This window comes from Petaurus breviceps, unplaced genomic scaffold (genome assembly GCF_028583685.1).
Source record: "Petaurus breviceps papuanus isolate PSGF00001 unplaced genomic scaffold, PetGlider_PUasm1.0 91133, whole genome shotgun sequence".
Taxonomy (NCBI): Eukaryota; Metazoa; Chordata; class Mammalia; order Diprotodontia; family Petauridae; genus Petaurus; species Petaurus breviceps.
In genome coordinates, this window is record NW_027187419.1 from 92,429,495 (window position 1) to 92,440,708 (window position 11,214).

At 35.3% G+C, this 11,214-nt stretch overlaps 1 protein-coding gene across 3 annotated transcripts in view; it reads right to left on the reverse strand.

Annotated features, from left to right (window-relative positions):
- Positions 1-1,836: 1,836 nt before the first annotated feature.
- The window catches only part of SCN3A (sodium voltage-gated channel alpha subunit 3), a 107,917-nt gene continuing 98,539 nt past the window's right edge, over positions 1,837-11,214 (reverse strand). For all 3 annotated transcript variants that reach the window (XM_069080794.1, XM_069080793.1, XM_069080795.1), the window contains one exon: positions 1,837-5,077. In XM_069080794.1, coding sequence (XP_068936895.1) covers positions 3,882-5,077 — 1,196 coding nt within the window. In that variant the 3' untranslated portion in view covers positions 1,837-3,881. The remainder of the gene's footprint in view (positions 5,078-11,214) is intronic.

Genomic DNA, 11,214 nt, shown 5'->3' on the forward strand with positions numbered 1-11,214 from the left:
GGACACCAGACACGAAACATAGCCCTAAATTTAATTTCCAACTCTGCCATGAGTTTAAATTCAGCCTCAGCCACTTACTAGATAAGTAACCCTGGGAAAATCACCTAACCTCTTTTTGCCTTAATTCACTGGAGAAGGAAATAGAAAAACACTCCAGTATTTTGCCAAAATACCCTATGGACATTGTGGTACATGGGATCATGAAAAGTAGGATACAACTGTACAACCACAAGATCATAGATTAAATAAAATTTAACCTTTCAGAGTTTCAAAATAATCTGTAGTGTGAGAATAATTATATTTATTCCATCTGACACATAGGGTCATTGTGTTACTTGAGCCTTGTGATATGATTTCTGATATGATTATAAATATGTTACTGTCATTTGATTGGAAAGAACTTTAAATATTTTTTTCCATTAAAAGTTACTCCAAGTCACTTCATATTCCTGATGGGAAGCAGTGCAGTTATTTCACTTCAGCATCCTATTCTGATTCCTTATTGTGGCAAAGGGATGAGCTTGGGTTCTCAGAGGTGATGTCAGTGAAGCATCCAGGGCCTACCAATCTGGGAAGGCTTTTTGTCTGAATCTGGAGATGGACCGTTATGTCATGAAAGGACTAGCTTAATAAAGTGGAAGAGGTTCATTACCAGGCTGACTGTAGAATAGTGTGTTTTTTTTGGTCACAGCAACTCTTGAAGATTATCTGTTCAGTTCATTCTGAATCAGTGATAGAAATACACTAATGAAATTACAGAAGCTTTAAGCATTTGATATGTATTATTCAGTTGTAATACAAAAGATTAATGAATTAGTTGATTAATGATGACATTATGTAATGAGTGAACTGACCAGGAAGCTGCAAAGCATTGTGTAGCTTCTCCATGATGTTTGTTCATCTGCTCTGATGAACAAAAAGCCTCAAGCAGATGAAGCCAACAGAGTTTCATCAATCATATATCACTTAACTACAAATGTTGGGGGGGGGTGTAATTTTAGAATACTTTCTATTTCGAGTTATGCCACATTTAAAAATATACACTTGGAAATTGAAGATTTTTCCAGTGAGCCCCACAAATATGGGTTTAAATCAGATATCAGCTAGTAGAAAGATTACAAGACTACAAGTCAGAATGTCCAGGTTCCACTCCTGGCTTAGCTTCTAATTAACTGTGACTCTGGGAAGATCACTGAACCTATCTCTGGTTTCCAGTTGTAGTTTTTCCATTTGTAAAATGGGAGAAGAGGGGAAATCTTATAAGAGATGACTCTAAAATTATCTGATTATATGATTTGGATATTAAATTATGTTATTATCTAAAAGAAATTTAATTTCTCCTTCAGTAAATCATTAGTACACAGTACATCATTTGTAGGAATTCAGAGAAAGTGTCCACAAAATAATTACATGTTGACAAGAAGTTAGAGAATAGTTTCAGTTAGTTTGAAAAGAATTGGGACCAGAATTCTGGGTTCCGAGATAATAGTCACTTGGAAATGGTATTCATAATTAGTAAGTACTATAACCAAATATTATAGCTGGATAGCAACCTCAAGATTTTTGATTTGGGGACAAATAGGAACAGGGGGTCTTTTGTATACAACCAATTCACACATATACACACAAATTCTAATGAGTTTTTTTCTTTCTCTTGAAATAATGTACTATATATTCTTATAAAAATTAACAAGAATTTTTATATGTTTAGTTGTTAAAATCAGTACAAAATTCCCTTAACATCAGTCCATCTTTTTAAATTTCAACAACAAAAGAGCAGAGGCCAAGAAATTAAATATAATAAAAAATGAAATATTTATTCTTTTGGCTCAATAATAATGTATCTCACCATTCTTAAAGGGAATAGCAATTTCTTGCATGCAAGTCACCAGCACACTTACTACAAGTCAATAGCTTTATAAAAGTACTCTACATTAAAATTTTGCTTGTGTAAGAAAAACAAATTGTTTTACATTGAGTAGTCATACAACTTTGCTACTTTGCTTTTGTGAATTAAGAGCGTGGATCCCACATAATTTCTGCAACAATTCTAGAGCAGCATGAATTAAAGAAAATAAGAATTATCTGTGTAAATAAATAATGAAAGAGATAACATGATTATGAAAATGGATTATATTGCAGTGAGTATAGTTAGAAACAAATGAACTGGGTCTGTTTTTTTCCCCTAATAATGCATTTTACACTGTGAAATGATTAGAAATATTGTATCAAAGCAAAGGAACCCACAAATACCCTTTCTCTTTTATTTTGAGAAGTTCTTCATGGAAAAGTATTATGGATTCAAAAGTCCGTAGTTGTTAATTGGTTTTAAAAAAGTGAAAGCATAAAGTAAAATAAACATGACACCAACCTGAAAATAATTTCTTATGTACAGAATGCTGACAAATAAAACAACATTTTTACAATATTTATATTTAGACATGTTTTAACAAATTTTTAAAACAAAAAATAAAGTAAAGGTGTTTTCTTTTAGCACGATAGGCAGTCTTCAAGGTGTTTTCTTAAAATCTTGATAGACACCATATGATAGTCACTTCAGATTTGAAAAGCAAAACTAAAGAAGCTGTTAAAGAAATGTAAACTATTACTCATGACATAGTAGACAGAGGTCTGGTTGAATATTTGTTTTCACTTTATCACCAACATATGGCTTTCTATAATAGACATGAAGAAGAATGGAAGGAGCAAGAAGCTATAGCAGCAGCACAAGCAATATTAACATGCGTTAGTGAGAGCCTCCAAACTATGTATAATGAATGGTACAGGATACATCATATTCGTTGCTGCACGCTTGCAAAAATTACACATACTGTGGTACATATTTGATTCATAAAAGTTATTTATCTGGCCATATATATTTGCTCAAACATGCACCACAGGATAAAATAACTATTTACATAACAGAGGCTGTTTCATTGACAAAAATGTCAGCTTTGTTGAGAGCAGGAGATGGTTAAGCAATACTGCAGGAGAATGTGGAACAACTATTCTCCTGTGAAATGTTTTGTCTGTTACTTTGCGGAAGCAGATTCCTTCATCTGTTTTCTAGAAAGTAACATTTAACCAAAACAAAATACAGGAGGTTGATACTTGGAAGGAAATTTGCACTTGCTGAAACAGAATTATTTTCACAAATTAATTCATTAAAAATAATTAGAGGAGACTTTACAGGCACATAAAAGTGTTTGCAATGCGATACACATAATAAGCGGAAACACTCCCAGATTTAGGGCCATATAGGAAATGGAAGGATTGTAAATATTGTCAACATTGTATATATCTTTCTGTCTCTGAGGGTAAGCTAGAATCGTAGCTATTGTGATAGCACATAACTTCTGTCTGTATATTTGATGGAACCAGTAGAGCAGAGCTCTTGGTTCTTACATATTTTTCTAAAATTTTAAACTCATTTACAAAGTCACAAAGGGTAGTGAACAACTTGTAAATTAAAGAAATGACAAAATAACTAGGTCAAAATTTGTTTAAAAAAAACAACATGGCAAATGTTGCATGTGAAATAGTGGATACAATTACTATGCTAAAGCTGTTTGGTGTTTATGTAATCATATCAATCTCTTTGCAGAACTTAACTGGTCCCTACAGACTAAGTAGCCACTTTGTCTCTTCTCTTCAGCAGTGTCAGTTGGTAGTGGGAACAGCAAACCCCTGTCAGTGTTGTTACCCTGTTTTACAGAGTTACAGTGACAGAGAGGGGTCACTGTCTTATGAGAGGCACTGACCTTAGGTATGTTTGAAAAAAACAGTTTGGCATAGACCTCCTAAAGGAGTCCAGTTGACACAAACACATCACCTTCACAGGCTGTAAACAATTGATCACAAAGAGAGTCCTTTGTTTCTTTTTACTTTTTATTTTCCCTGACATCTTTACCTTTACTTCCATTTTCTAGTCTGTCCATTTCAAACTTTTCTTTGTCTGGTTTTGTTACACTATCATATGAAGGTGGAGAGGTTGTAGAGGAACTTTCATCTGTCTTTTCTGGAGTGGTGTTTCCATTTAGTTTATCAATAATTAAATGCTCTTTAATAGGTAGGTCTACCCTACCTTTACCATTATCATTATTATAGTCATTTGGTACCTTTTTAAGCCTTTGTCTAAAAAGATAGCATTTGAAATTACGCTGAATGATAGCAGCAGAAACCTCTTCTTGTTTCCGTTTCAAAGTAGTTGTAATTGGCTCATAGGAGACTTTGGAAGGATTAGATGCCATAAACCGATCTTCCATCTGTATTCTGAGAGCATCCATCTCTCCACTCTCACCCAAAACACGCTTTGTGAAAGCAAATAAGATATCAAGGCAGTGAATTCGGTCCCCACTTACCATGGGCAGGTCCATGGCTATAAGCTGGACTTTGTTTGGTTTTGCTATAAGAAGAGGTGGATCCAGTGCAGCGGCAAAATCAGAGAGTTTACTATATTCTATAAACTGGGTGGCGTCAGGGTCAAACTTCTCCCAGACCTCGTAGAACATCTCAAAGTCGTCCTCACTCAGTGGCTCAGCACTCTCTTCAGTAGCGACACTGAAATTCTCCAGGATAACAGCAATGTACATATTTACCACCACCAGGAATGAGATGATGATGTAACTGACAAAAAAGAAAATCCCAACTGAGGGGTTCCCACAATCTCCTTTGACTGAGCTTCCGGGGTGAATTGTGTCTAGGTCACAGTCTGGTGGCCCACTGTTAAGAATGGGTGCAAGCAAACCATCCCAACCAGCAGATGTGGTAATTTGGAAGAGGCAGATCATGCTGTTGCCAAAGGTCTCAAAGTTAAACATGTCATCAATTCCATATTCTTTCTTAACATAAGCAAAGTTGGACATTCCAAAGATGGCGTAGATGAACATGACCAGGAAGAGCAGGAGCCCGATGTTAAACAGAGCAGGGAGGGACATCATCAAAGCAAAGAGCAGCGTGCGGATCCCCTTCGCCCCTTTGATGAGACGAAGGATTCGGCCAATTCTGGCAAGACGGATCACTCGAAACAGGGTAGGGGACACGAAATATTTTTCTATCATTTCAGCTAGAAACATACCTGTAGGAAAAAGAATAAACTCCTTACTAAGGAAAGTTCATCTTCTGTAATATGAGTTCTTTAATATTTATTAAGATGACAATATATCAAATATTGAGCTAGATTTTTAGTATGGACGTTTTATTTTAGAACTACAAATTATAGATTTCTACCAAGTGCCATGAGCTTATAGCCTAAAGTAAGCATGTTAATAAAATACCATTGTTTTAATAAAAAGTTTTACTGAACAAAATTGCATATGTCACTAAAGCCCATTCTAGTTATAAATCTATAAATATTAAGTATTGCACAAATAATCTAATCTCCCTGACAACATAACCTTATTAAATCTAATCATTTGCAAGTCACTATTAGATGCTAAAGATATATAGATGAAATATGACACGATCCCTGATCTCAGGGCACTTCTTATCTAACACAAGGGATAAAGGTGTGAATAAATAAAAAATGACAAAAATAAGTATATAATGAGAAAAACAGGAGGATCCAGGAAAAGTTCTTTAAAAAAATTAATTGTGATCCCTGCAACTAGAGAGTTAAGAGGAAACTTTTCAGAAGAGGTGGTAGTCCTACTGGGCCTTGAAGAAGAGGATTTTAGCAGGTGGAGATATAGACAGAATATGTTCCCAGAATGGAGAAGGGCAGATACAAGGAGGTCAGATGGGGCAGAGCAAGATGAGATTATAGTAAATTGCTCAATCTGACTGGAGCATAGCATCCTTATGGAGGAATTATATGAAAGGAGGATGATGAAGTAAGTTGGAGCTAAATTGGAAGGATCTTAAAATTTTTACAAAGGAATAATAGGGAGTATGACATAGTAGTTAGAGGATTTAGTCCCTATCCGCAGCTTCCTGTACTGATGAGATAACAAGTTGGGAAAAATAGGAAACTACTGAAGACTTTTTGAGGAGAGTGGCATAGACAGATATTCATTATTGTAGTAGTTGTGAGAAGGATGAATTAGAAACAGGAAAGAGGGCAGGTAAGGAAGGAAGCTTAGGAGGCTGTGAGAGGTGATAAGTACTTGAACTAGTGTGCTCATAGTATGAGTGGAGTAAGAGATATCAAACTCAAGGTCAGCAAAATTCCCAAGTATGGCCTGAACCAGATTAAAATGTCATTGGGAAATGATTAGCAAAATAATTTAAAATACGATACACATAGATAATGGTAATTTGTGGTAATTTCTAAGTTAATACAGGGATCCACTTCTATTTGAGTTTTACACCACTGATAGAAGAGATGTAGTGGCCATAGAAACAATAAAATTAGATATGATTAAGGGAGAAGGAAGAGAGCAAGATGAAAGTTTGTGACCCAAGTAACTCTGCCATTACCAACAATAGGGAAAGGAGAAAGACAGTAGGTTTTGACAAATACGAGTTCACATTTGGAACTGTTGAGTGTGCAGTGCTGGTGGATTATCCATTCAGGGGGAGATATATAGCAGGCAGTTGGAGTAACAGTATACAGAAGAAGCATGGAATAGTCACTAGAGAGATGACCTTGACTTACTAAGACCTGAGTTCAAGTCTTTCCTCTGAAACAGACCTACTTTTTGAACTTGAGTAAATTACAGACTTTTGAGTATCCCAGACCAGTAGTATCAAACTCAAATAGAAATGGATCCTTGAGACTGCATATTGACTTAGAAAACAATAAATTAACATTATCTATGTTGTATTATATTCTTATATATTTTGTTAAACATTTCCTATTTATGTTTTAATCTGGTTCAGGCTCACTTGGGAGTTTTGCTAGTATGCATTTTGATACCTCTGCCCAAGACAAGTTAAATAGCTGTCTAATGCTTTGGTGGAGGGAGTTTTCCTAATAGGAGATCCCTATATCTATGATAACACAGGTCCAGATCTCAGCCTCTCCATAATTTAACATGGACAGGTCTTATCAATGACTATTTTTTCTATCACAAAACCTTCAAATTATCTTCTATGTAGTTTTACTCAACACACTACTGATATACCTATGGGTATCTGTCTGGTTTTTCATTTTTTATATACTATGTAACCTGATTCCTTTTTTAGGTACACATATCTTTAATGGTGTCTTTGAAGCTACATTTTTTTACTTGAAACCCATGTTGGACAATGTACTACAGCATCTCTGCCATATGTTTTTTTCATTGTCTATTAGAGCATCTGAAATTCCCATCCTTCTGAGACCATGGTGCTCCATAAATCAAAGATAGATAACACTGGGGAGAATATTAAGTCTTAAAAAGATAGACTTTTGATGCAAGAAGCAGTTTGGGATCCTTGAAACTATGTTTTGCTATGTACAATCTAGTCTAATTTATTACACCTATTGAATTCTCTGCCCAACTCATTGTTCATTGGCTGGTTGATATTTAAGAAACTTAATAGTTTCAAGTAATCCTGAGCTGCTTATTGCATCAAAAGCCTTCATTGTGGTGTGGAAGTGGCGCTGAATTCTCAAAGACTAGGCTGGTGGATCATAAGCTCTGGTAGGATCGTCCATGCTATAAAGATGTCAAATATGTCTTTGCTAAGAGAAGTCTGCTTTCTGAGGACCAACCTAAGTAATTATAGATAGAACATCACTAGTAAGCTGATCACCTGCTGAAGATTTTTTTTGTGGCCATGGCAATGTAGGATACAAAAGTATGGTTAAGGAAAAAGAAATGAGAGGGGGAGATTAAACAGAAAACCTCATGCCTCTGTATCATGAATACTTTTTAAAATAAAAGTATTGGTAGGCATTAGAAAAGAATAGTACCAAATAACAGGAAAAGGTTTAGTATTGATGTGGGAGTTATCAGATCTAAGACCAGAGTTTGCTTTAAAAAGAATCATGAGAAAAATACATGCAGTAAAATAACAGAACCAACACTGATATAGACTATAATTAGTCAGTTAACAGGGTCAGTTCAGTAAAAAGGGTAACAATAGGACACAAAACAGTGTCTTGCATTCCAAAAGTGTTTGTCGCTGTGATGGAGGGGATGCAGTGCAGAATACAGGTTGAGGAGGGGTAAATACTGAGGTAGATGGCCTTGTGCTGATTGCATTAAGTTCTGGAACACTGCAAAATCCCCTTAAAGATATCACTTAAACATCTGCAATCTCTATTTGTAATCTGCTCATGAAAAATTAAGTGAATGAAAAATGCATATTACCCAGATTTCAACATGAATTTGGAGAATCATCCTGTAAAACTTGTCCAATATTATGTATAACTGGGACAGATAGTTCATGCACACTGAATTTCTTTCAGGAAATTTCAAAGCTCTTTTACTGATTCCAAGCCCCATTCAAAGCAAAAGTCCATATTTTCCACAACATCTTACCAATATTGCTATATGGCAGCAAAAAGTGGAACACTTGAAACTTTGTGATTGACATAAAGGGCAGTGGAAAAGCTCATGATGGATGCATGCAGGTTGCAATACAAGACCAACCAGGAACTCTGAAGAACAGGAGTAAAGGACATTATGAAGGAAGTGTATGACTGGAAGATGGGCTGGTCACATGGCAAGAGAGATGACAAGTAGATAGAGTGCGGTGCTGGTATTCTCAAGATTTTAGAAGAAGGTGAAGAAGACCTCCAGCACATTTATTGAACTTATGGGAGAATATGGACAAGAGTCTCACAGTATGGGTATGCAAAGATAGATTGCATTAAAGGGAACTCTTGAATCAATGAGATCACCTAGCTGCCCCCTTTAATAGTTCTTAACATGGAGCTTTTAACTTGTTTCAAAAATATTTTTATTACTGTATTTCAATAAAGTACTTTTAAAAATATTATTGAGAAGGAGCTGGGGAGGCTAGGTGGTGCAGTGGGGGGCAGCGAGGTGGCGCAGTGAATAGAGAACCGGCCCTGGAGTTAGGAGGACCTGAGTTCAAATCTGGCCTCAGACACTTAACATTTACTAGCTGTGTGACTTTGGGCAAGTCACTTAACCCCAATTTGCCTTGCTCTCCCCCTTCCAAAAAAAAAAAAACAGAAGCCAATAGATTTGACCAAACTGCTGAAGGGGTCCGTGATACACATATAAAATTAATGATGAGATCTTATATATTGTCTTATAGTATATCATATTTTTTTTAAAAATCAATAATGAGAGCTTATTTATATATCTTATTCAACTAACAATGAGTTTCTCACTAAAGAAATATCTGCCAAAATGTGCGTAGACATTACCAGAAAAGTTTTTATAGATTTAGAAGTAGACATAGTTGTTAATATCTCCTTGTTTATTTGTTTTTGGTAGTTTCCAGTAATAGTTTTTTTTTTTTTGCTCTCTCTAATCTTCGTTACTTTGAGATATATTGAAAATCAATCTGTGAGACATTTTAAAACTACGTGATATAAGCACACTTCTTATGATTAATTTGTTTAATTAATCTTCCCAACTTTTTAAGTGTCATTGACACTTCACACAGTAATCTGGCGCTATGTTAATAGATTACAAATGTTGAAATCCAAGTATCACCGATAAAGATATTGAAATGCCAGCAGATCTGTTCAATTTCATATTTACTTGTTAATTTCACATATAAATCTTCACTAATTAATCTGAATTAGCCAGACCACATTCCAAACTATCTGCAACTTGCTTCCCTTTAATTTCCTCTTAAGTTTTGTGAGGCAATATTGCTTGTAATCTTTTATGCTCCTTTTCTGTAATGTTTTGCAGATGAACTTGTACTCTACCAGTGTTGTTATTTGTTGCTAAAACTCTGCTTGAAAAGATCAAATGTTTGCTGACCGAGGTGGTTTCTGGCCCCTTTGAAACTTGTGATGCTGCTAAGAAATTAGAATCGAACCAATATCTTTATTTTTATCTGTTTCCCATTGCCATTCAACTGCTTTTTAAAATAAGTCAGGTCAAGGATATTTTTAATTGTATACAATGTTTTATTTTATCTTAACCTCTTTTCACCTTTTTTTCCCATGTTTCTTCTAACCAACTGTTGATCTTATTACACAAAGACAGATAATTTTCAATTGACTGCTAAGTTGTTTTTTTTTTATCTTTTGAGATGTAATCCATTCAGTTTTTATGATGTTCAGTGCTTTCTATGTCAAGCTTCCCCTTATTCTTCTTGAAGAATTATTCATAATATATAAGAATGAGGCTTCTGAGTAGACCATAGATTTGTGCCCTTTTCATTTCTTGATCCTGAAAAGAGTTCTCACCATCCAGCCCTGTGACTGACTGTCTTTGCTTTAATGTTACCAGAGTATCCAGGAATGTATTAGTTTGGAAGTTCACATTGCACTATTAATATATATATATATGTTATATATATATTTTTTTCTATGTTTTTATCTTTTATAACCCATGTTGGAAAGTAAATTAGAATTTTTTCATGGTGGTTTGTTTAAACCCTTCATTGTACCTGATGGCAATATGACCAGGTATTCTTAGAATGATATTCCTTGGGGCGGCTAGGTGGCACAGTGAATAGAGCACCAGCCCTGGAGTCAGGAGGACCTGAGTTCAAATTTGACCTCAGACACTTAACACAAAAAACTAGTCATGTGACCTTGGGCAAGTCACTTAACCCCAATTGCCCTCCAAAAAGCAAAAAAAAAAAAAGATATTTCTTGTTGCCTTAGGTTTGGAGATATAAAAAGAGACAAAGGATGGTCACTGCCCTCAAGGAGCTCACAATCTAGATTCATTTAAAATGAGAATGTCAGTATGGTTATGGTTCAGTTCATTTGGTAGAATGCCATCTCTTTAGTCATTAGACAAAACTTATACATTGAATTCTATCTGTAGCTGTTAAATTCTTAGCATTCTCAGCTAAAAATTTCATTTCTGTTACTGTCATTTCAGGCAGAGGCTTTATAGAGCTGAGGGCCATTTTATATTTTTATCTTTTGCATGAGTTCCCTTGGCCAGAGACAGTTCTTATTCATTTCCAGCTTATGGTGATGAGTCTCTCTGAATTTAGCTAGCCTGGTCCTTGGACAGCAGATAAAAACTAAAATGTGTGACTACTTGTAGTTAGCTCCTTGCCACTGGAATAATTCAGAGTAATTTGTTACCTTTGTAAGGGGAGGTAAACAAAGTTTTCATTGACAGAGAGAGACAGAGAGAGAGAGAGAGAGAGAGAGAGAGAGAGAGAGAGAGAGAGAGA